Here is a 26,552-nt window from a genome sequence, read left to right as displayed (position 1 = left end):
TTTCTTTAAGTAAACAGTCTCATGCAATAGTTACAGAGCATGGGTCAAAGCAGAAGTCACAAATACTTTCAGATTACCAGAAGTAGGGTCTCAGAAGTCTGCAGGGAAACAGCAATTTAGGAAGTGCCCAGACACACACAAGCTCATTCCTGAACACCTCTGCTGGCACAGTGCCAGTGTGAAAAGCAGCCATGGTTTTCTGCTGCCTAGTCGTCAAAGAAATTCCTCACTAAAACCACAGAGGCAGTTTAACGCAGCTTGAGACAGCCATCATGGTGCCTGGACACACGTGCAGAACCAGCCAGACACCTCTCTACAGAGACCACTGCACAAACAAATCTCCCTAAGTGATGCAAAATGGAATTACTTGGACACTGCCAACTTGACAGGGAGAGTCCCAGTCCAGAGAAGAACGGCAACTGCTATGTCAAGGTGGTCATCTCCCTTGATATGTGCAGAGTAGGCAATGGTGGGCTGGTTTTCTAGCAGCAGTAATAAAACTAAAAAGTTTGCAATGTTGAGTGACATACATAAATGGGCAATCCTGCAAAGAAAGAGACTGTATTTTCTGGATTTCGTAAAAAGATACCTGTGAATGGATCTTTCCTGGACTGTGTGGCCATCCAATGGGATGGGATGAGTGTAACAGTATGTTCTTCAGAGCAAAGAAAGGAAAAGTAAAAACAGATCAGCAATACAATCTTTTACAGCGTACTTCCCTTTTTTTTTCCAAGAGAGATTGTGAGAGCACCACCAATTCAGCCAGAAGCAATGATGTCCACATCAGTGGACAAGGGAAGAGCTATAGACGTCATCTATCTGGACTTCTCTAAGGCCTTTGACACGGTCCCCCCACAATATCCTTCTCTCTGCATTGGAGAAATACAGATTTGATGGGTGGACTGTTAGGTGGATGAGGAACTGGTTGGATGGTTGCATCCAGACGGTAGCAGTCAACAGCTCAATGTCCAGATGGAGATCAGTGACAAGTGGTGTCCCTTGGGGATCTGTATTGTGACCGGTACTGTTCAATACCTTCATCAATGACATCACTGGGGTTTTTTTGGGGTTTTTTTTGGTTTTGGTTTTTTTTTGGCAATTGCTGACACCAATGACATCAACAACAATGGTATCATGTGGACCCTCAACATATTTGCAGATGACACCAAGCTGAATGGTGTGGTAGACATGCCTGAGGGATGGGATGCCATCCAGAGGGACCTGGACAAGCTCAAGAAGTGGGCCTGTGTGAACCTCATGAGGTTCAACAAGGCAAAATGTAGGGTCCTGCACCTGGGTGACGGCAACCCCTGGTATCGATACAGGCTGGGTGATGACGGGATTGAGAGCAACCCTTCCAAGAAGGACTTGGGGGGTACTGGAGGATGAAAAGCTGGACATCAGACAACAATGTATGGTCGCAACCCAGAAGGCCAACCATATGCTGGGCTGCATCAAAAGAAGTATGGCCAGCAGATCAAGGGAGGTGATCCTGCCCCTCTACTCTGCTCTCGTGAGGCTCCACCTGGAGCATTGCATCCACCTCTGGAATCCTCAGTACAAGAAATACATAGACCTGTTGGAGTGGGTCCAGAGAAGGGCCATGAAAATGATCAGGGGGACAGAACACCTATAAGGACAGGCTGAGAGAGTTGGGGTTGTTCAGCCTGGAGAAGAGAAGGCTCCGGAGAAACCTTATTGCAGCCTTTCAATACTTAAAGGGGACTTATAAGAAAGATGGGACAAACTTCTTACCAGGGTCTGTTGTGATAGGACAAGGGGTAATGGTTTTAAACTAAAACAGAGAAGATTTAGACTACATACAAGGAAGAAACTTTTTACAATGAGGTGGTGAAACACTGGAAGATGTTGCCCAGAGAGGTGGTAGGTGCCTCATCCCTGGAAACATTCAAGGTCAGGCTGGACAGGGCTCTGAGCAACCTGATCTAGTTGAAGGCGTCCCTGCTCATTGCAGGGGGGTTGGACTAGATGTCCTTTAAAGGTGCCTTGATTCTATATTCTATTGCCATTTCTTGGGAAAGAGACATCATCAGAAAGATTCAGAAATAGCAGCTATTTTATTAAGTCCAGAACATTACAGGTGTACCCCTGAAAAGTCAAAGGATGAATAAAATGGTAATAAACCACAGATCAGAAAAACTATATGATGTGCCCATTGTGACAAAAAAAAATATCTGCAATATAATATGGAATTAAATCTGGAAGTTTCAAGTCCAAGCCTTAAACTGGAATCTCCTTTCTTTCACTTAAATAATACCATGACTATGTCTAACAGGATGAAAAAGATCAAACTGTTAATAACTGATGAACTAATAGAATTAAATGTGGTCCTGTTAAACTCCCATGAGTTATCTTCATGATATATTTTCTATGTCTTAAAATACCTTAAAATATTTTCAAATACTGCTGTTGTTCAAACATTACTTCTGAGAGTCTCTACTTTCAGGAATGTGAGTCAAACTGAGTAACAAAAGACAGGCCATGAAATAAAAATCTGAAAGGAGAGAAACCTACTATAAGCCTCCAAAATAAAGACGTTTGGCAACATATTTTTCAACATAAAATATGAGAAGTGCTAGTTCATTTAACCTTTATATTGCCAAGAATTTGAATCATATGACACATACACATGGCTGATTTTCTCTCGGGAGTAATAAAACCTTTCTTGCTATTGGACAGTATTCGCAAACCTCTGAATTCTGAGAACTGACTGACAACTTTTAAACTTTATCTGATGGTAGAATATAATAGAAAAATTATTTGCATAAGAAAAATAAATGTAATATTATTTAGAGAATGTATTTGTTTTTAATTTTCCATATTAAAGTTTCTTTCATAACAGACTGTATAGTAAGTGCTAGAAAGAGGCCCTTATTACACCAAAGTTATACAGAAGAATCACAAGCGAAATTCTAGAGGCCAAATTAATCAATACTATCTTTCATCTGCTTTTGGCCATCGTCGAACAGATGCTGGCCCAGATGTACCTTTGTTGTAACTTAATATGAGGTTAAACTTTTAATTTTGCCCTGTATTTCATACAGTTTTTCATACTGTATACTGTAAGTATACTTTTAGAATACTTGGCATACTCTAGTTGAAAGATAAACATCTGCTTATGGTCACTGTGGAAAGCCCTTGTGATCTATTAGAAATTATCTAAAGCACTAAAAAGATGAATAATCTGTCTACTATCAAAGATATTCTCTCAGTTACACTGGTAGAACATGTGTGAGTAAAACAGGTCCTAAAACAGCACCGACGACTTTGTAGGTTGTCAAATTAAATCACATCATTAGAAGACCGCACTCCTTTCCTACACCTAAAGACCAGAATTTTGAAAGTACTTAACAGTTTTATGCACCTTATCCCCACTCTTACCACATTTAGATTAAGTACTCCAGATGCCTAGGACACATACGTTTTCCAACTTGAGCCACATTTGCCAAAGAAAAGTATTAATATGCAGCTAGGCACTATTACCGACCAACATCTTACAGAGGAAATGTTACATTGCAACATTGTAGTTTTGGAGTTTTTATTTTTAAACGCAAAGTTTTATCTCTTCCAACTACCAAAGGAAGCTAGTTCATAGTCCTGCACTATCTGAAGAGTATCTTTCCCCAGAAAAAATTTTTTTAGGAAGCCTTATTGTTACTGCTAAATATTTTATGCAAATTGCTTAGAATGTCTTTTTAATACAAAAATTGTTTCTGATTATCAAGTACTCTCCACCTACACAGTGTGAGAAGTTACTGCAGAAGCTTCTTTTTGTCTTTACTGATATTTTATCAAGTTAAGTGCTACTATGTTTCAAAACACAGTGTTCGCTTGCTGCTGCCAGAGACAACTGAAAACCTGACAAGTTATGTTGTTTGCAATAAATTATGGAACAGTGGTGCCCAGCGAGCAAGAGGTAATGGGCGCAAGAGGTAATGGGCACAAACTTGAGCATAGGAAGTTCCACCTAAACATGAGGAGGAACTTCTTTACTTTGAGGGTGGCAGAGCACTGGAACAGGCTGCCCAGAGAGGTGGTGGAGTCTCCATCTCTGGAGACATTCAAAACCCGCCTGGACGCGTTCCTGTGTAACCTGCTCTGGGTGACCCTGCTCTGGCAGGGGGGGTTGGACTAGATGATCTCCAGAGGTCCCTTCCAATCCTGTGATTCTATGATTCTATGAACAGTATGCAAATTGAGCCCTGAGATGGTTTTTGCCATTATTTTTAACAAGTATTAAAAATAGAATGTGTTGCTGGAAACATAATTACATGGAAGAAGCATTTCTCTGGTAAAAAATAAACTTTTTAGTTGTAAAAGTTAAGTAGTCTTTTGTGAAATGTCAGAAAAAATCATTTCATTACAGAAAATTACAAAGAAATAAAACCCCTTTTAAAATAGGAATTTATGAGTAATTGCAAATTATTCTGAGGTAACGACAGCAGCAGATAGCAAACACCACAGTAATAGTTTCTAGAGAAATAATTTCACATTTTTTCCACTACAGTGCTATCTGTATAAATCGTCAATTGATATATTAAGTTTTCACAACACTGCAGCTGATTTTTCATAGTCATTTAATTATATAACATATGGAACAGAATATAATGCTTTTCCTTCACTATCACAGATAGCAATCACCACTGTAATACAAGCTTATTTAAATGCTTGTCAGGGTATATGATTTGCCAGGGGAAAAAAAAAAAAATAAATCTTACTTCGGGGGTGACAATAAAGTTTTTAGCAACTGGCCAATGAAAACTTCTACAAGAGATAAAAGCAAATAACTGGGAATTTAATTGCCCTCATCAGAAGACATCTGCTTTAATCAATAAGCAATACAATTTCCATGTGATTTTTATCTTCCTACTACTAAGAATGAGCAGAAATACTTATTTCCTTTTCATTTCAGCAGCAATAAATTGTCAGTACTTCCTAGACACAAAAAGACACAGTAAAGCAAGTTTTTAACACTTTGGGGTTGACTTACTGCATCATGCCTTAACACCTACAGTCTACCACTAATCTTGACACGCAGCTGCCTACCTGCTAAATAGGGCAGATTAATGGGAAATTCTATCGTATTATTCCATAAATCATAGGCCTGTTAAAAATTTGCAGTGAGGTTCTGTCCAGTACCTTCAGACTGTAAATAGTCTAAAGAAGAATAGTTCAAAAAAATGCCACTCTTGGACTGAGAGATTCAAGCTGACAAACACCAGAGGTCTGGCAAGGCCAGGTTTTGCCACCTCTAGGGAAATCAGTAAAATACCACCCTCTTTTCCTCCCAGTTGCAAAGTGGCTAGAGATCAGTTACTGGGGGAAATACAGCCTAAGTAATTTTTCACAGAAATAAACCAGCTATTAGCTTGAAGCAATGGTACGAATATTTTATTCCTCTTCCTTAATCTATTCTCAAGCACTGTGGTAGCAGGCACATCACACCAGATATATTGAGACCAGCAACAAGATACATGGTGGGATTATTACTAGCACTTCGTTAAAATACTGCTCTTCATCTACAAAACAAGGATACAGAAGCTCTGAAAAAGCATCTGACCTTTATTTTTATGGACTCCAGTAAAACAGGAGAATACGTTCTATTAAAAGAAAAAACTGACAATAAACAACCAGGAAAATCTTGAATAGTAATGAAGGGATCTGCAATAAACTTGCAGAATGCAATCTTCTTGAGTTTGTAATATGTGGCACTGTTCCCAGTAAGACAAAGAATTCAGTACATGCCAATAACAGAGTTTCTTGTTCAAAAGACACTTTCCAAAACGGCCAACCTGTGCCTCTTGAAATACGTGTGGTTTGCAACAATTCACGTTATCAGTAGCAGAGGTTTGACGTCTGGGGAACATGAGATTTCCCATCTGATGGAAACACCGAGCAGAGACTGGTATTTCCCAGGGAAAACCATCAGGCTGGGCGTTGCAGTACACACAACCCAGCTCAACCCAGCGTGAAAAGCAGAGCGCCAGGGCTCCGCCCAAATATCGACTATTCCCAGGGTCTTCCCTTCTCCACAGTTGTATCAGCTGCTGTATGCCTCCTGGCCACTGCACTATTTTCGCTTGTATCTTATAGAAGCCGATGGGAACTGGCAATAACGTTAACAGAGAAGTCTGTGACAAGATGTTTGGTGGCACGACGGAGATATTTTCTACATTCCAATAGTTGGATGAGGTCTTAAAGCAATACTGCAATCTAACTCTCCCCCCAAAATTCCATCATAATTAATGTGGTATTTCCCTAAAGCTTGAATATATCTACAGTTAAGACCACATATTTTTGTATCTTTTTAACAGATACTGTTTAAATTACTTGGTCTTATGATATGCTGCTAACAGAATTCATGTCTCTACAGCTGATTTGCTGAGTCCCACAGCAGCAAGGGCAAACCTAACTCAGTTCTTGATAATGCATTTTTTTCTTGAACTGACACAAGAAAGCTCCATTTTACACATTGTTCCAAATAATACAGTTGAACAAAGTGCACAGACAAATTATAAATCATGCTTTTATCTTAATAAATAATTTTATACATCATAAAAGTAGGTGTACTAAATGTCTGCCTCTAACTAGCTGCCCAGCGTCAGGAATTCAGATATCTTCATATTGGCCAAGCTTACTCCTGAGAAATGGAAATTTCCATTTTATATTTTCAAATATATGAAAATAATGGGGGGGTGTGGTGGTGTCATAAGAACTTACTCCTTACTTGATCTATCTGTTTCCTCTGCATGATTTGAGTTACATTTGCTACCTTTATTGAGGAAAAACAACCATTTTATTTTAACTTCAGTAAGACATTAATTTCTATGAACATTAATATCCTTCTTGGGTCTTCAAATCACTGGAAAGAAAAATTATGTTTTTCTCCCAGACAAAAATGTGATTTTATTGCTTTTTAAAAAGCAGTGTCAGTATTTTTTTCCTCAGCATTTCCTCAACTCCCCATTTCCTTCTGCCGTCTGTTTTGTACTAAGATACTGCAAATAAAGGGGATTTCTATTTCGTGCCTATTGTCTAAAAATATATAGATTTTTTTATCCCAGGAACAATCAAAAAAGAAAGAAAATTTCTAACCCTGGAATACACAGCAGGTGCAGTATTCCATTGTTCATGATTTTGCGCAGAGAAATACAGTTTCCCAGATGACTTCCATTTTTCTTCCAACTCTGAGGCTAAACTTAGAGCTCGGAAAAGGCCAATTACTGTGCCAAGAAAGCACACTCTGTTAGAAGCTGTGCAATTTTAGCCAGTTGACTTCAGTTCTCATCTGCTAGCTGTAGGTAATTTTACTCCAAAGACCACTGCTCAGGCAAAGCTGAATTTTGTTCCAAACAGTAGAAATATATCTACCGTGAACAAACAAGAAATACAACAGACAAGAAAACTTACATTTGATGGTGACCTGAGGTAGCATTTGCTCGGTCAATGTTAATTTATTTCTATACTTAATCGAAAACTGTATTTAGCACTCACTTCTTAAAAAACGTGGCTCAACAAACTGTGCAAAATAATTTCAACGGTTTCTAGGTTAGAGGGAGTGGTAAAAATACCAATGTCTCAATCAAATCCCTAATTCGATAAACTAACTTAGACAGGTGCAAGAAGAGGCAAATTATAACCAAATGTGATCACATTACAGATAAAAAAAATAATGCTACTACATTCTCAGATATCAGATTGAAAACACTGATATCTATTAAAAATTTCTGGCAATGAATTGCCAATAAGTCAAGCTAAAACAGAACAATTATTCAAATGAAAGTCAAAAGAAGTCTTCCACATATTTCACTTACACAGCTGCCACTGTATGTTGATGTTTATTCACCACAAAATTATTTAACAGTAGAATAACTTAGTAGATGAACTGCAAACACCTTCAATGAGTCTCTGACCAACTAAGATGTCACCATGACAAGTACAACTACCACCATGAACCACGAAAGCAGATAGTATGCTTTCTTCTTGAACTGTGTTTGCACTTGTGATGACAAAGAGGACAAACATGTTGCTTTTTTTAACTGAGCAGTGGGCACACTTTAGGAGCTCAGAGTTGAAAATTACCTGGAAAGGCTAACACCCATTCATTTAAAAAGTACTTAAAGCCATTAAAAAAGATGATTTCAATACTTACCAAAACGATATCTAAATTATTACTAATGGGAACAGGTTTTTTTTCTGTTTTTCTTATCAGGCAGTTCTGTACAGACTTGAGCATTTCTTTCAACAACAAAATATCTTAAATGCACTGCCAAGTAATATCTGCTACATCATTATCGTAAATGGTCCTATAATTCAATTATTTTGCTTCTCCACATTACTCTAACCAATTTTTTGCTGATCATAATAACAAAGAAAGACAACCAAAGAAGAAAACCTTCATATACTGTACCTGCAAAGCACAGTTCATCATTCGCACAATGTAGTCAAACTGCTGATGGTCCAGTATTGCTCGATTTTGTTTAACGTGCAGGCCTAATTCCTGTGTCAGGCAGTGCCGAGCTGCCTTTCCTTTTAGGGCTCTCAGAGCTGCAGGCAGGGTCTGGGGACAAGAAAACCGAACTTCATGAAAATGAAATTAAATGGCACTATTCGTAGTGTACATCATTCATTCTTTATTAGTAAACTGCAAGTGACAGTATAGTAAAGAACAACTTTGGAAATGACTCATTAGCTTGAATATCAAACTTTCATATAATGGTTGGTTTAGCTTGAGTCATTAAGTATTTTTCCCAAGTTTTTTTCAAATGCATTGAACAGCATTTCTCACCTACATCTGTAAATAGAAACGATTGAATATGGACAGGCATTGAATGGCTGTGAAATCAGAAATCAATTATTGTGCGTGAAAGCGAGTGCTCTATTCTGTACCAGCCAGGCCAGGTCTCACGTTAGCATATCAAGGCCAACCAGCATGTTTTTGATAAGCAGTGAATGACAAATGGCTTTAGAAGTGGCATACCTCTCATAGCAATGAGGCCACAAGACTGTTACGCAGTTTACCTTAAAACAGTGCCAATACAGTATTCATGCCAACGTTTTAAAGATGCAGCAAGTGCTACATTCGTGATTGTCCACTGTGGCCCTTTAGACTAGATTTAATGGGTGGTAACAGATAAAAAAGAAAAGGCAGTCTAATGTCTAAGGACAAATTTACCATGCAGGGGGACAAAAAACTACTGAAATTTTCCAAATGCCTGTTAAGTCAAAAGAAGTTAAAAACTACTGTGTTACACATGCATCAAACCCCTTTAAAAAGAACTACCCATTTTATTGGGACTTCTCCCATATGCATCTCCATAACATAACTTGTAAATCAAGAAACGCTCATTTTCTACCTTGAGCTGCACAGCCTCAGAGATACACAGGTGATACTCTGAGAAATCAAAAAATTTCTTAAAATAATTTTACAGTCATTTTCATATGTAGAGTTAGATTTGAGAGTAACTTTTGGTGATTGTTCTAGAATTAACAATTGAAAACTCTATGGATAGAACCTACAAAACCTGCCAACTTCTTAATGTGAAAAAACAAGAATGTCAAGGATGACAACTCCCTAGTTCATTTTAGTGAACACAGACATGCCAAATATTCACATTCACTTCTGAGTTCTGTCAAATTATTGATTTTTAAAACCAGCAAAATTTATTGCACTGAAAATTTCAAAAGAGCATTGGTTGACAAAGACTGAAATGTGTATGTAAACCTTTTGTTTACATTCCTCCTTATCAATACCGCTAGACCAATATATACCCCTTTTGAATTAAAAAAAAAGTGTGGACAATACTATTTATAATGGCAATCTAAATTAGCAAAAAGGACATCAACACACCCATGTAGTATTACAAACAGGTTTTCAAATCCATTAGCTTCGTATTACACACAGCATCACATTTAGATGATTAGCTTTATTGCTTACTTCATTCATTTAAATGGTTAAAATAATCATTAGCATTTGAAACAAGACTTCAAAATGTACTTTGCTCATTAACAGAAGAGAGGCTTATTTGGGAAAGTTAAAATTTCATTTTATTACCTTTTCAGTCTCCAAAAATTTGTTTTCAAAAATGAATGAGATGCAGTTTCTAACAACTTCCAGCCTTTGTGCACTGTTGAAAATTGTGCTTCCTTTTTCCATTATGGAAACTAACAAAGAAAAAGAATATACATAAGTGAAACGGCTTCTGCAAGAGCCACAAAGAATAATAGAAAGTTCTTTTTTAAAAAAATTAAAATTTAAAGTGCCCTCCATTTCGTGCCTTTAAGTAAATACCATTAGTAGGCATATACAGACTTTTGTTTTCCTCCTCTATCTGAAGAAGAGAGTGCTCTGAATTTTAACTAGAGCAGTTGATTCTCTTTACTATTTGTTCTATTTGTCTCATACAGGCACAAAGAGATTCCAACCTCTAACATACTAATAAAATATATCAATAAATATAAATGAATTAAAAAAAAATTAAAAAATAATATGTGTGTGTGTTCTGCAGTGAACGATGTAGCCTTGCATATTTTGTAGCAGTAGGTAACTATTTTTCCCTAAAGAACTCATTGCCCATACCAAGAATTCTGTGATATGGAATAAACTTGACAAACCTGTTCTCTTATCTAGATTCCAATTTGCTGAGATCTAAAGGCAGTGTTTCGCTCCGAATTTTTGAGAAAATTCATAATGGAAGAACTAACATTCTTTTTTTCTTTTTATTGTCAAGTTCATAGAATACAAATGCAGAATATGCCCTTCTTGTAGATAATAAAGAGCTCCTAATATCCAAGGATTTTAACACACGGGACAGCAGGAGTACGAGTGTGAAAGCTGTTCCTTAGAAACAAAACCAACTTTGACATAAAAATTAATAAATTAAGAAAGAAAAGCTCCTCTTGCATCTATCCTTTTAAAGAAATACAACAGAACACGAGCACATACTCTAAATTTTCAGCAACGGATTCAATGATACAGTCAACAGCAAAGGCAGGTGAATAGAGTTCATCTCCCTACATAAACCCAAAGAGAAACAGGCGTGGAAGGGGCCTCAAGAGGCCATCTAGTTCATCCTGCTGTCCCTAGACAGGATCAACTGTATTTATGTTATTTCTTATGTTTGTCTAATATGTTCCCAAAGTTCTGTGATAACAGACTCCATGGCTTCACAACAAACCCATTCAACTGTCTTACAATCCTCATTTTACCAAGTTTTTCTTGACAAATAGCTACTTTTGTGCTGCAATTAAACCCATTATTTCTTATCACTCAAGATTATTCCCTTTCTTTTTTTGACAAACTCATATATAATTGAAGGTTGCTATTATGTGTTGCCTTAGTCTTCTATTTTTCAGTCTAAACAACTCTCCATCTTTCCTTATAGGTCACATTCTCCAGACCGCTGGTCATTCTTGTTGCTTTCTTCTGGACTCCCTCCAACAGAACCAACAACGGAGACAGTCTTCCAGTGTCCAAAAATGGATACAAACAGTCCAGCTGAGGTCTTACGGGGTACAACGAAAGGATTTCTCCATGGAGTTCACTGACTGCACTCCTGTTTATACATCCTACTAAGATGTTTGTCTTTTTTGCAACAGCTTGATATAGTTGGGTCATGTTTGCCCTAAGATCATTATAATCCCTAAATTAATTTACGAAGAGCTATTGCCTAGTCAGCTGATCATGCCTATGCAAGTGCAATACCTTATTTGAAGAAAAACACTAGAGAAGGACAAAATTCAACAGAGACTAGATCTCTAATTTTTCAAGATTGATTAGAATTCTAGTCCCATCCTTAAAAAAATTTGCAAGTTCTTTCAGCTTCATGTGGCCTGCAAGTTTACTAAACATACTTGTTTACGCCATCATTCATGTTGATGAATATGACTAATGGAATTTTTCTGTCATTAAAATGAAATTGACAGGCCTACAATGTCTACATCTGTTCTTTATAGTTAAATATAGGTATATTTATTTTGAGACAGATGCTACGTTTGTTCCTTGCCTTTTTCCAGTAATTTACACGTCTTCTACCAGTGTCAAAGCAGAAACCCCTAACAATTCAAAGCTTGCTTCAGCCAGTCCTGCAAGTAAACTATGGTGATATTCATCAGACCTAGATGAGTAGACAATATTTAATTTAAATAGTTCAATCTAACTCAGGTCAAATCCTTTTTTGTTGTTATTAGTTATGCCATTCACGCTCTGGATGTCTGACTTAGTAAAGGCTGATGCAAAAGGGGTCTTAAAATTGCAAAGGGAAACAAGCAAGTCTATGTACTAAAACTTTATTATTATCACTAAAAATACTGTATTAACATGAAATTGGGAGCAACATATTGCAGCCACGATAATTATATATTCAACTCATGAGAAAGGATGACAAAGAGGTAAGTTGGGGAACAAGTAAACATACCAACAGGGGGACCCGCTGGAACAACGCACTTCTTGTCCCCCCGGGTGGCAGGGGCAGCACCCTGACTCCTTGCCAGGCCTTCCTGGAGGAGCTCCTGCACCCGGCACTCATTGATCCGGGGGAAAGGGAGGATGTGAACCCGCAAGTGGGAGCCTTCCGTGGGCCGCGGCACTTTCTGGAATGCTATGTGGGGATTGGGATTCTCCTGCGGGTCAGAAGCAAAAGGTTATACGCAAATGTGATACGTAGTGTCACCTTCTGTCTCATCCAGTTTTACTGCCGTTTCCTGTATCTGTCATACCTGAAAGATTAAGAAGCCAAGTATTTAATGCAGCTGACTAATACCATGTTTCAAATTCATATCACCCTCGATTCATTATCTGTAATACTTCCAACTTTGTTAAAGGCTTTTATAAAATTATTTCCGTCAGCACGCGAAATTCAAAACGAAAGCGAGCAGAAGAAAACCACTGCTTAACTTAGGTTGATTTTATGCAGCTTAACAAATATTTAGGACTTGAATAGAAATTAGTTTGACAATCAACCTCTTCATTAGAGAAAGAGCTGAAGAATATTAAAACATACAATCTCTTCACTGAGTACTGAGAAATATTCTCATCTTGATCAAGACTACAAAGTGAAAATTCATTTTTATACTATGTTGTATAAAACTATGGCTGTCCCTCATTAGGGACCAATTTTCTATCTTCTGTATGTTGCATAAAAATATATCACACAGCACACCGTTTGCTCTAAAAAAATGAAAAAAGTTAGTATAGGTGATCAAAGAGGGTAAATAATAGGCCTAAACTACAAGGAAAGTAAAAAGAACCTATCACATAAGATTTCGGGGTGTTCTCAAAGGATAGAAAAGACTTGTATTGTTGCAAAACTATTAGAATTTCCACTGTGAAAATGTTTGCCTATATGATTTTTCACTCACTCTTTTACAGTCTTTCTTTTCTTTTTCTTTAAAAGAAAAATGTAATAAGCAGTCCCAATGAAAGCTTTTATACTTGCTTTTGGGTCTTCTTGCAGAGGTCTTCAGAACTAAAAAAATTTAAAAAATCAGTTTCTTATTGCAGAACACTGACTTACTTGTTTTACCAAAATAATTGCTGCATCTGCTACTATGTAATTATTATATTGGTATTGATCCTGACGTTATCATGCAATACTGAAGACATTAGGAAAATATGCCCTGTACCATACAACAGAGATGTGACTGTGTGGGGGATATCTGAAGACGTGCTCTATGTAGGTAAGCTCTGCTGGTGTTTGTCAATAGCAGATGCAGTATCAGTGCAATATGTGTTCCTATATGTGGAGATGCATCTTCTGCCTCTGGCGTTCAGCAACTGAAAAGACCACAAACATCACATCCACTAAATTTCACTCAACTGCTTTTGCATTGATTTCAGCTTATTTAAAACACACTTTCCAGAATGACACCCTGAAGAGAGCAAGATATGAAAATTCACCATTTCTTCCAATTTTTTTTCCTTAAATGGCTGATAATCTTTCCTGTTTGGGCTCTTTTTTTCTGGCTTCAGGTTGTACCTTTTCCAAAATACAGCTGAGATCTCCATATTCCACGAGGATTCTACCACCATTCACAAAATCACATCATTGTGACAATCAATCAAACAAACCAGGATATTTTCAACTGTTCATTCTTATAACCAGGGTTATCATTAACCATGTCTGAATTTACTGTTATCCAATTGGACTTTGTGCTGTTACTTATTACTGGCTATGTACCACTACCAAAGAGGGCTACTCAATCAATTAGATTTCTGTTGTACAAGTGCAACTAGCTTGCAATAAAACTTGTAAACAGCAGCTAGCTTGATACTTTTATTTATGGGAATAAAAGGCAACAAGGAGATCAAATGCATCAACTTGAGAAATAGCAGTCAAAACAAACCAGCTACTTAGCCATACAAATTCTTTGCAGAGGAAAGTTTAATGAAACAAGTGGAAAATCTAGCTAGGAGGAGGAGAGCAGCAGACGCCAGAAGCAGCAAGGCAAGGAAAGGGAACACAATCTCAGCAGGGGCTAATAGATGAGATATAACAGAAAAAGCCAGAAAGGGAAAATAATGATTCCACATTCCATTTCACGGAGAAGAGAGATCCAGAGGAAAGATACAGAAAGAGTTACTTTAATCTTGGCCATCACAAAGCTAACCTCAGCTGCATATGCTATTAGGAATGTAGGTCTAGTGTCTTCAACTACTGAAGCGGCATAAGCCAAAAGCTTGTCTAGATTTTCCACTTTTACCAGCTAGACTAATACAAACATTATCTCTCCCTAACAAACCTTGTTTCTCATATGTATGTAGACTGTCACAGCTACAATATGATGACTATTTAAACTGTGGAACAAGATGTCAAAATATGTCATGCAGTGAGTTTAAAATGAGGCAGCTCTAGGCATAACTTATAGAAGCAATATTACTCATCGCAGTGCTTTATTCAAAGATAGCTGTATACGCAACTACTAAAAATCTGGCTTTTAAATACGCTAAGTCATTGACCTAGTGGTAGTGAAATGGCAGGTCAATCACAAGAGAATAAACAAATTGCATCATAAGAAAAGACTAAAATTAATTCATTTTGACACGTATTTTAAGAAGTAATGTAAGTGAAAAGTTGCACATTTGCACATTCACTTATGCTTTATAGGCTCTTTCATTCTAAAAAGGCTCTATATCCACTAGAAAACAAATACAAATGTTCACCATCTCCTTTGGAGTAATTTAGTATCATAATACTGATGTGACGTGATGGTTGGAGGCCATCTTGGGCATAGCAATCACAAAATGATGTTTTTTGATTCTCAGAGGAGAGGGGTTAGCAGAACAGCCACCTTGGACTTCCAAAAGGCAGACTTTGAGCAGGAGACTGGTTAACAGAGTCCCTTGGGAGGCAGTCCTGAAGGGCAAAGAAGTCCAGGAAGGCCTGACATTCTTCAAGAAGGAAATCCTAAAGGCGCGGGAGCAGGCCATGCCCATGTGCCAAAAGACAAGCTGGCAGGGAAGACAACCAGCCAGGCTGAACAGGGAGCTTTGGCTGGAACTCACAAAAAAAAGAAAGTTTATGACCTTTGAAAGAAGGGGCAGGCAACTCAGGAGGACTAAAAGGAAGTCATGAGGTTATGTGGGGAGAACATTAGAAGGGCCAAAGCCCAGCTAGACCTTAATCTGGCTGCTGCCGAAAAAGACAATAAAATTGTTTCTGTAAACACATTAGCAACAAAAGGAGGGCTACGGAGAATCTCCATCCTTTACTAGATGTGGGGGGAAACATGGTGACAAAGGATGAGGAAAAGGATGAAGTATTTAATGCCTTCTTTGTCTCAGTTTTTAATAGTAAGACCAGTTGTTCTCTGGGTTCCCAGCCCCCTGAGCTGGAAGACAGGGACGGGGAGCAGAATGAAGCCCCCCTAATCCAAGGGGAAATGGTTAGCCACCTGCTACATCACTTAGACACACACTATTAACTTAGACAGTGTTAACCTGAAAGACCTGAATAGAGAAAATGCACTTTGCTATGTACAGCACCACAATTAAATTAGTAGAAGATAATTTCATATTTATTCAGAATAATACTTAATAATTCAGAATAATACTTAATGGTAACTTCATTTTAGATCATAATAGAAGATGATTCCATCAGGACTTCTGATTAAGACAATGCTACAGGATGAGGAGGTTCACCATGGATTAAATAATATTTTATTACAAATAAAATCTCATAGATGAAATCAATTTATGTAATAAATATTCTGATGAGTGACATTTTTCTTCATTTTCCACAACATGCATTCTCTTATCGTAAGTCTGAAGTGTCACTGTAAGGATATCAGTGTTAAGATACTCCAGTAAGTATGTTACATCAGATACAGAAAAGAGACAACATTTCATATATATTTTAAAATGTGAAATGGGTTTAGCCCACAAAGACGTATTTGCCTTCTCTTCTACTATCAACAAAGGAGATTAAAGCGTGTATCAATTATTTCTTTCAAGAACACTGTAACAGTTATTTAGAATTTCAGAGGAAAACGGAGATGGAGCAAATGTGAGTGAATGAGCGTGTCTGTCTTCAAATTCTGCAATGAAGGACAATATTAAAGCCAGACTAACCTTATTTCACACACCTTACTATTCACACATTTCATTTACATGAAATACATAGATTTATTTTTCCATCCAAAATCTACTGACACAAAAGATTGCTGAATGTACTGGTTGTAAAATCTTGATTTCCTATGGAAAAGATACTAATTTTACCCCAAACTAAGATTGCATGACACTGACAAAATGCTTAAAGGCAATTCATTTGTGGGGGGGGGGAAGGGGAGGGGGAAGACACCCACAACCCAGCCCCTCCCTGCCCCCAGACACCCTGGAATTCAGCAGTACCTAGTAATTCTTGTTATTTTTTTCTAGAAGAGTAGGTATAAATCATAGTTTTGGAGAAGTGGGATATAGAAAAGAAAAGGTGAGAAAGGTGTTAACTGACCGTGTAACAGATATTGCTCTGTAGAATCTGAAAACGACAGGAGGTGTGAGGCGGAGAGAGATTAGCTGATGCCAAAAAAAAAAAAAGAAACAAACAAATAAACAAGAACAAAAATGCCCCCAGCTAACAGAATGGTAAGAGATTTTACAAAAGCACCATGTAACATAAAGGCATGGTAGGAAGGCAAAAACGAAACTGGAAATGGTATTCTAGGAAACCTAAAGCGTTTAAGAAACAGGAAAGTCCAAGAAATGAAACAGTGCTTGCTGAGCACACAAACCACGGGGACTGGGCTGCACAGCAGCAAAGATCTGCTGAAAGTATACATTATGCCCAATTGGATGTACAGTTTTCACAAGCAAAAGTGTTGAGAGGCAAGAAAAGAGATGTATTTGGCATGGACACGTTGCAGCAGAGAAAATAACAGTTTAGATACGTTATGTGAATACACACTAAGAAAACAGACTGCTAAGTAGCAGTAGCTATACGTAAATCAGTATTACCATATTCAACTTCCTTCACATGTACAAAATTGGTGACATTTAAAGTTACAAAGTCTTTTGTCATAATGCTGACGATGCGGCATTATCATATATGACTGCACAAGCAGTCATTTCCATTTTCAGATACTGGATCAATCTCAGAAATAAGAATTTTCAATGTTACTATTTAAACTCTAAAAGTGCAGCAGGTATAGTAAACTTACATTTTTGAAGAGCTGTTCTGCAAGTTCTCTAACATGTTTTATCATTTTCGGTGGATTACCTTCCTCAGCTTTAATTCTTTCGACTTCAAAGGCTACCAACTTTAAAAGAGGAAAAAAAATATGTTGATAATTCAACTGAAATTAATTTCTCTCCTATTTAAGTTACGAAATGTTAATCGTAAATTGAAACCGAACAAAAAAAAACGACACTGAAAAATGTGCAATGTCACATTGCTCTGGAACGTGAGACATTTTCACTGTCTTATAGGGCTGCTGTTACCACATTTTATAGTTCTACCTAACACAAAGTCCTACATACCTAAAATTTCTAATACCACAATCCGTATTTCTTATCTATACTACTACTATGCAGAATTAATACCAAACTCTATTTGTACTCTACATTCAAATAAAAGCTAGCACAGTAAAAAGATGGCATTACTTTTTAAAAGAAAAAAATGCTTGTCCCAGTTTATATTGTTGGGTATGTATTTAATTTAATATTTCTCAATTACTTCTTCAATGTTTCTAAGAATATAATTAAATTATTCAAAATAATTCTGTACTAGCACATGTGGTGCATAATGCAGGTCCAAACCTGACAATAGGAACGACATTGCTATGATTTATACAACTGTCTAGCTTCATACATATGAACAGGGCATGATTTTATGGAAGTAAGTTAGAAACGTACGTGTAGGAGAAAATGAGAACTGAGAAGTTTACTATAAACTTTATATAATAAACAGTAAGAATTCAGAAGCATTTCAATGGTTTTTCACATGCTGAAATATCATAGGTACATTTTAATTTCCCTGGAAACATAGGAACTGTTTTCACCTCATCAAAAAGATCACAGGTTCTGAAGGGAGGACCCCTCTCTGACACGAACCCAGCAAATGCCATTCCATTGAGAACTTTGGTTAGAAAGTCATTCTCAATTAAACCTCGCTGCCCCAAGAAGGCTGCCTGCAATAGAGACAGAAAAAAATGCAGGTATTTTATCGGTATCAAAACTACAACCAACTATTTATGTACTAGCAGTTAAACATTTTCACCAGCTTATAGTAATATGTGGTACTTTCTAATTATACCTTTTATATTGCCTAGTATCTTTTTATATCTAAATTCAGAAGTGACATAACAGGAATTTTGATGTGCACATTTTATAAATCTCACAGGCAATAACAGAAAACTAGTACCTTCAAGCAAGTTTTCTAATTACATGCATATGTTTTCAAAATTCCTTAACGATTCCTCAAATATTTCTTTATATTAAATTTTAATGTTAACTTTGTTTCACATTTCATCACTGTCCCAGCAATTAGTCCCACTGAAATACATTGGTACACCGCTACGTCAAAATGGTATGCTTATCATGTGTAGATTATTTTATTTTTTCAAACCTGAACGCTTGTTCAAAATGCAAGCTCATGGGAATAACGTGACACAAACGAATATTAACTACATATACATAACTGCTTCTCTTTTACCTTATGGAAATGAATTACTGGTTCAGCATGAATTCTGATCAGCTGAAGACATGACCGGTATCCTTGGAAAAGTTGTGCAAATAGCCTAAGGAAGATTGCTCGCACTTCTTTATCCTGTAAGCAGTAATTCAATATGCTGTCAAAACGTTTTCATTTTCTAAATTTTTCCACATTTTGTATAAAGCTGTCTGAGAAATGCCTACGAGTTCAAACAATGCAAGAGTGTAGCATAGGAAGTGGAGATATTTGTACGCACATTAAGTTATCTTATATGAGGCTACAGTTTCATTTATGTGTCCTCAGATGGCAATGAGAGATTCAGTACATATTCACCCCTTTACTCCCACTGCTCTTTTCTACGCCTGCACAACAGCCTCTGGGCAATGCAAGTTCAACTGTTGGGGTGGTCATGTGGTGAACCACATGAAGGAACTGCCATGAGAGAAAACTGACGCTAAATAAAAGGAAGAGGGTATTTTAACCTGGATGTATTATATTATTTTAGCAGTGCCACTGAAGTGGGCAGGGGCGGCAGGGAACCTCAGGAGCCTAAACTGGCATCGCTGCTGCTGCGGGAACCAGGCTCTGAGCACCACAGGCATCACCAGTGTCATCCGCTGTGGCTTAGCCAGCTGAGGAGACCGCTCTAAGTCTGCTCAGCTACTTGTCTAGGACTCTTACAACTCATGTCTCCACTTGCCAATTTACTGCAGACAAAATAATCCAGGGTTAGTTTAAAAAGTTTAAAACAGTAGATCTTTAAAGTCCCGGTTTATTTTGATTCAGATGAGTAAGGGAGTGCTTATGTAAACACCTACGGGTTAATGGAAATGATGTGGACAGTTGGGGGCAGACTTGGGGCAGTGACTTCTTTATCTGGCCCAAATGCAACTACGGACTGATAAAATCATGTGTCGCACACGTTATTTTATCTTAGCTCAGGTACCTACTCGGACTGCTGCCACATCTAAAACCTGAGGTCCTAAAAATTATTTTAGGACCTCAGGTTTTATGGTGTCTCAAAGGACCTCTAAAACTAACTTCAAAAGTTACAAGCAACAAAGAATATTAGATTAATGAATCAGGTAATCAGCTGATCAGCTAATTAACAAGTAAATACAATCTAAGTAAGTTCAAGCTTGTAATGATTTTTTTAAAGAAATAACTTCAGGTATATACAAGATTCTATAATCTGCAGAATACTCTTCTACATGTCCAGATTCTTCTCTGGAACATGATCCTTGTTATTCTATTTTTAAATTAATTTTGTAAGGGCTCACTTTACTGAGAGATATATTCTCATTTTCTTTGTGTCCAGGCTGCCCTCTAGGATTTTAACAGCTACATTTATACCCTGACTTTTTGGACTACTTGAAAACATTTCTTTCATATTTAACAAAATTTTTATTATGATACAAAATCATATTAATTTGTAACTTCACCATTCAAAGTGAGATCTTAGCTGAATTTTGACATTAGCTTAAATGAAATCTGGATAACATGTGTGTCTTCAGCAATGAAAAAAAAAATCTTAAAGAAATAAAACCCAACAAATGTATTGTCCCTCTTCAGAGCTACATGGTTTTGACTACATCTACACAAAAAACCCAAGCTTTGTTCTTAAATTGAATTGGCTTTTGGATTTTAGTTTGGACTACCAACTCATGTTCAATTCTAGCCACTCCTACAAGCTAAAACCAGCAGCTTTAACAAGCTGTTAAGTCATCATGGCTTCACAACTACTTTTAATCTAAATGAACTAGATTTTAGTAGAAAACTTTCTACAGACTTCTTTCATTATAGACAATTACATATTGTTTCATTCAGCTTGAGGTTTATTAAAGCCAAATCCAATGTTAAAAAACATACAACTCCTTTCCCAATATGTCCAAGCATACAATGCATAATAATTACCATTCTTTTTGTGAAACTGGTGACTTATGTTTTGCTGACACAACTACCACTTCTATCTTTACTCATATTTTCTCTAAAATCTAGATATTGAATGACATTTTGAATGTTTCTGATCTTTTATTTTTCCTTGGGGGAGTAGGATGTCTACAAGAGAACTTAATTTCAACATTTACACACACACACAAAAGACCAGTTTGTCCACTTAGGTAAAATTCTGCAGCTTTACTGGCCTACAAAACAGAGAAGGCACAGATTTAACTCAACAGACAGCAGTATTAAAAGAAAATAAGGTGCTTCCATATTAATACAAATATGTTTATAAAACTTTCTAACCCATTAGAATGCTATTAGAGGGTAGATGCAAAATCCAATGTTATTTCATTGCTCCACCAATAATAATATAATGGATATGAAAAAGAAAACACAAATTAGAAATTCTTAAAAGAAAGTTAGTCTAAAATTTCAACAGTTTTCTACTTAAGAAAGTCAGACATAACACAGAAATCTTACCAGCATTTTTGAGTGTGATAAAGCTGTTCGTGGGGGAGGGAATGCATAATCTGCTGTTTCCAAATCAGGATGCAAAACCTAGAGAATTTTTTAAACAAAATTTTTTTCCCTCATTTTGCTGAGGAAAGGACAAATTAATTTTTTCTTCTTTCTCAAATTAATATTCACTGATATTAAGAACCTCAAATAACAGATTGAGTTAAATTATGAAGACTGTATGGAATACAGGTGGGAATAATTTCTCAGCTTCAGGTTTTTATAAGTGAGCTAGTTATCAAAAACTCCTATTACAGTCAATGAAGCTAATCAATATAATTAGGGATTTTAGAGTTGATTTATCTGAAACAGATTAACAGACAGAAAATTGTTCTCTTTAGATAAGAAGATTTGTTCAGAAGCCTACAAAGAAGGTGTTTCCTAACTTATGACAATAATAGTAAAAAGACAAACTGAACGAGTTTTTTTGGTGATTCCCTAATGTAGAATCAATTATTCTTGAATATTGATATAGGGGCATCATACAAATAAATTTTAAGAGTAATTGGTTATTCTCTCACTAAACTTCAAGACCCAGTACAGTTGAAATGAATTTATGAAAATAGAAAAGAAGCTAAAATGAATAGTAACGATGCTACTCAAACACTGAGGTTGAACTCTTATTAGGAAGGAAAAAATGACTAGCTTCCTCTTGACTAGTGAAAAAACATTTTAGTCGTAAATTACTGATGATATTAACTCTAACTTCAGATAATAAATTCTTCTAAAAACAAGAATCTTGGCAGGAATCGTAGTTTTAAATCTCACGTTTCCAGTGTGTTTGAAAGCAATTAAATATTGAAATTAATTTTTCATTCTTTAAAAATAGGTGAGAGGATATAAAATGGAGTTTGTATCAAAACATACTAGAGAAAGCGCCATTTGAGTCTGATGTAGCAGTGGCTCTGGCAGCTGAGAAAGATGAATACATTCAGGAATTTTAATTGTGCCTCCATCCAGGTCTGCTATGATTACATCTAACTGTAAGGAAGAAACAAAAATATTATCAGTAGTGCATACTGTAAGCATAGTTTAAAAACACAACAGTTCAAATTTCATGATCTGCACGTAAATTAAATCGGTAAAAACTTTAATGTACAGAATGCTTTTGATAAAGGTAAGACTCCAAATAATTCATATTACTGAATCTAGCTGTGAAAAATGAGTGTAAACTAAAGAAAGTGAGATTAGGCCAAACATGCAACTTCTGTTTCTGGATGTTCCAGGTCTGTGTCCAGTGACTTGAAATATCTAATAGGCTGTTTGTAAAGGTACAGTGATGATAACTCTAAGTGAAATCCCATGTTTCTATTTATTTCTATGTATCTATACAAAATGTAACCCTATTTCAGTTTCTCCAAGCACATGCTTAGAAAGTAAGGATAAGATAAAATAATTGAGTATACATTTGAAAATACATGGAAACGGATCCATTCCTTCCCATCCTCCACTAGAATCAAACAATTTCCCTCCTCTACTTTGTAGTCTCAATGAATTTACATAATAATTGACGCTTTTTGATTTTTCTCCTGATTGTCTTGCCTTGCCTTCTAGAGTAATATTTTAAAAGTATATGTATTATTTGTATAAACCTCTCTGAAGCATGGAAAATCTCTCCAACTAAACATCACAAATGACATTATGACTATGAATATGCTGGGTAGACATACTTACAAGCTCATGAATGTCATTACGAAAGACAGAATGTACGCCAATTATGAAAGGTGTTGGTGAGCTGAGAACTTCCAGTAGCTGTGCAGGAAGAATTGGAATATAGGGATAACTGTGAAAAGAATAAATAAAATAAAATAAAAGCTCCCGACTATCCCTTCACATAAGGGCAGCTTTTTTCTTAAAAAAAAAGAAAAATCTTCCTGTTACGCACTAAATTTACTATAAATACCTGCATTTTAAAAATACAAAAGATGAAATTATTTATTAAATACTTCTTTATAAAGTGTCATGCTGTTAAAAGAACATCTGTCATGTAAACTCCAGAAATTACTGTATTATAGGGTCTACAATTTATTGGAAACAAGCGTATTCTGCAAAGTGAGAAAAGACTATCTATATTTGTAACATTTGTCTTACATGGACATTATATTTGTCCACAACCGTTAGGTAACTAGGGACATGAAAGTTACGCATAATACTTCCATTTTAAAAAGATGGGTAGTTTTTTGCCTGACACCTACAATTCAGCCTTTTGTAAAATATCATTAATAAGAAATCTTTAAAGGAACTCTGCTTTGATATTGAAATGACAACTAAACATTATCTATAAAATTCTATATTTCAGATACTATTTACTTGATTTGACAACTTAAAAAAAAAAAGCGTTTTCATCAGAGCAACATGAAAATCTGGATCTAATTTGATCAATGCATTCAAACACCTAGTTTACAGTTATTAAAAATTCATTCCTGACTACTTTATCATTAGAAAACATATTCCAAAACTCAACTTTCAATTTTTTTTTCCTTCTCATTCTGTATTAAAATGAAGCTCTTCTCTGAAATATTTCAAGTAAAAATGTGCTAGTAAAATACTAGCACATTTAAAATACAAGTCAGAATTAGTTGTCTTCTTCCAAAAAAAAACCCAATAGCTTGACATTGAGTTTTTCATTTCAAAACACTGGATTCAAATGTGTCTTTTTAGAGTGTATGAATTTGTTCATTTCGATTCATTCTCTGTTGGACATTTGTCAGTGACTTGAAACTGTGCTACAAGCTAATGCAGATATTATCTTAGAACCACAGAATCTTTCAGGTTGTAGAAGGCCTCAGGAGATCGTTTAGTCCAGCCTTCTGCTCCAGCCAGGGTCAACACTGGGTCCAGGTCAAGTTGCCCTGGGGCTTTGTCCAGTTGGGTCCTGTAAACCTACAGGGATGGAAGCGCCACAGGCTCTCCATTCCACTGCTTAGTTATCCTCATAATAAAACGTGTTTTCCCTGCATCCAGTCAGAAACCTCTCTCCCCTGTTTTGGTTTATGACCCCAATCTCTTGTTCCCCTGCCATACGCCTCCCTCTTATTTACTGGCAGGCTACTATTAGATCTCTCCCATATCTTTTCCATGCATTTACTTATGGATCATCACTGTCAAGTTTTACCATCCAATTGATGTTGTGGTTAGAATTTCTATTGTATTTGTAGGTAGGATGTTTCTCCTTTGTTTCCACTGTCATGATACAATCAGATTTTTACTAATGTTGCGTACAGACTAGGACTTGTGTATATGATCATGAAAACCTTTGCTTATTTGAACAAACATAGCACACCTCCTTTTGTTAAGGACAACATAGAAGTTATAAAACTAGTTATATAATTAGTCAAAGAGTTGAAAGAATGGAAACTCAACTCACCTGTACTTGAGGGGAAACATCAAAGACTCCAGAGCCCTACAGGCATCACTGAGCCTCTGAAAACTTGCTGAGTGAAAGAGAACCTTATTTTCTGTAAGCACGGCACAGAATAAGCTGAGTACATTTTGGATTCCTTAAAAAAAAAGAAAAAAAAAAAGGAAGAAAGAACTGTAACAATGTGCCAAACGAATAATCAAAATTACATTAAAATGTATCACTTTCTGGTGGAATTTTCAAAAAGGATATGATAAATGTGTAAATTGCCAAACCCCAAATTATTCTAGCTTGCATTTAACTAGCGCAGCTTCCTTTCTATTTTTCAGGTTGCTAAAATACTATCTGAATGTATTTCTACATTTCAAATACATAGTATTATATCTCCCTTTCAATGCCACTTTCAAGGATTTCCTCTTCTCAGCACAAATCCCAGCAATGCTTAACGACTTCAAACAGTATTACGTGTATCTTCTGCATAGCGTTCTAGCCTTCTGTGTATCTAGAATTCAACTCTGGTCACTGATCCAGGCTTAACTTCCAAACATTTATGTATCTCTACGGGGGGCGGATTCTACTGCCAGGCTCAAAAGAAAATGACAAAGACTTCCTAGTAAATACATTGATACTTTATCCATGGATAGCATTCTAGGACTCACAAGGTTAAAAAAGGGCAGTAAAAGTGTACATGTCATTAGAAGGACATGTGAAAGAAGAGCTGACTGTTTAAACTACTAGATTTAGGATCAGACTCACGAATCAGATGATGAGGTGTTTTTTTTAAGACACTATGATTTACCTAGGAGACAAAGCCATGTGCTTTCAGGGAAAAACAAAAATACATTTCCTTTAAAACAAAGTCCCATCCTGAGAAACAGACACGTCTGAGATATGTGAGATATGCTGAAATTTATGAAATTTCCTGAAATATGCTGGAATGTATGATGTTTCCCTGAGGGCATAGCTTGTGTTATCAGTAAGACAGCCTGTATTACCTTCACAAATGTACTGCTTATCTTACAATAATGTTCCCAATAAGAAATGTGACTACTGAGAGCCACTACTTTCATTTGATAATTAACACTTTGTTTTGCTTAAGTAATTTTTATTACATGTTTTGACAAATCTTTTTTTGTTTTCGCTATGATGTTGTGTGAAAGTTTGCTTCGCTGGAGTGGAGCTTAGCTCATAAATATAAAGGATTTGGAGAGAGTTGTTGAGAAAAAGACTTAATTCTTAAGATGAATAACTCAAACAATAACATAAGAACTTGTGCTTTCAAACTCCATTCTCCAAGAATCCTAAGGACAGACTCATAAAATCAAAGGCAGAGACTTGAGAGGACTCAAGGACAGAAGGCTTTGTTACAATGCTGAGTGAGTTACTGTTGCAAATATTTGCTATTGTTTTCAGCGGCATAATTAATATTGTGCTAGTATAAAACAAACTGCTTTGTAATATACAATGTAAGGATAGCATTTAAAAAAATAAATCGAAGTCATTTCCTCATGTGAATGAAATAGCCCTCATCAGTGAATGGTTAGAAGCTAACTTGAAATAGTGTC

At 36.4% G+C, this 26,552-nt stretch overlaps 1 protein-coding gene across 5 annotated transcripts in view; it reads right to left on the bottom strand.

Annotated features, from left to right (window-relative positions):
* Positions 1–26,552, bottom strand: part of SBF2 (SET binding factor 2) — a 269,874-nt gene that overhangs the window by 93,244 nt on the left and 150,078 nt on the right. For 4 of the 5 annotated variants that reach the window (XM_063332267.1, XM_063332268.1, XM_063332270.1 and 1 more), the window contains exons 7-16: positions 24,994–25,126; positions 23,301–23,409; positions 22,494–22,607; positions 21,591–21,668; positions 19,167–19,280; positions 18,514–18,642; positions 17,674–17,772; positions 12,438–12,642; positions 10,076–10,185; positions 8,432–8,581 (exon numbers count right to left, since the gene is read on the bottom strand). In XM_063332267.1, the coding sequence (XP_063188337.1) occupies positions 8,432–8,581; positions 10,076–10,185; positions 12,438–12,642; positions 17,674–17,772; positions 18,514–18,642; positions 19,167–19,280; positions 21,591–21,668; positions 22,494–22,607; positions 23,301–23,409; positions 24,994–25,126 (1,241 nt within the window). The remainder of the gene's footprint in view (positions 1–8,431; positions 8,582–10,075; positions 10,186–12,437; positions 12,643–17,673; positions 17,773–18,513; positions 18,643–19,166; positions 19,281–21,590; positions 21,669–22,493; positions 22,608–23,300; positions 23,410–24,993; positions 25,127–26,552) is intronic. The other variant, XM_063332269.1, reaches the window with a different exon arrangement.

This window comes from Chroicocephalus ridibundus, chromosome 4 (assembly GCF_963924245.1).
Source record: "Chroicocephalus ridibundus chromosome 4, bChrRid1.1, whole genome shotgun sequence".
In the NCBI taxonomy this organism is placed as follows: Eukaryota; Metazoa; Chordata; class Aves; order Charadriiformes; family Laridae; genus Chroicocephalus; species Chroicocephalus ridibundus.
This window is presented reverse-complemented; position numbering and strand designations above follow the sequence as displayed.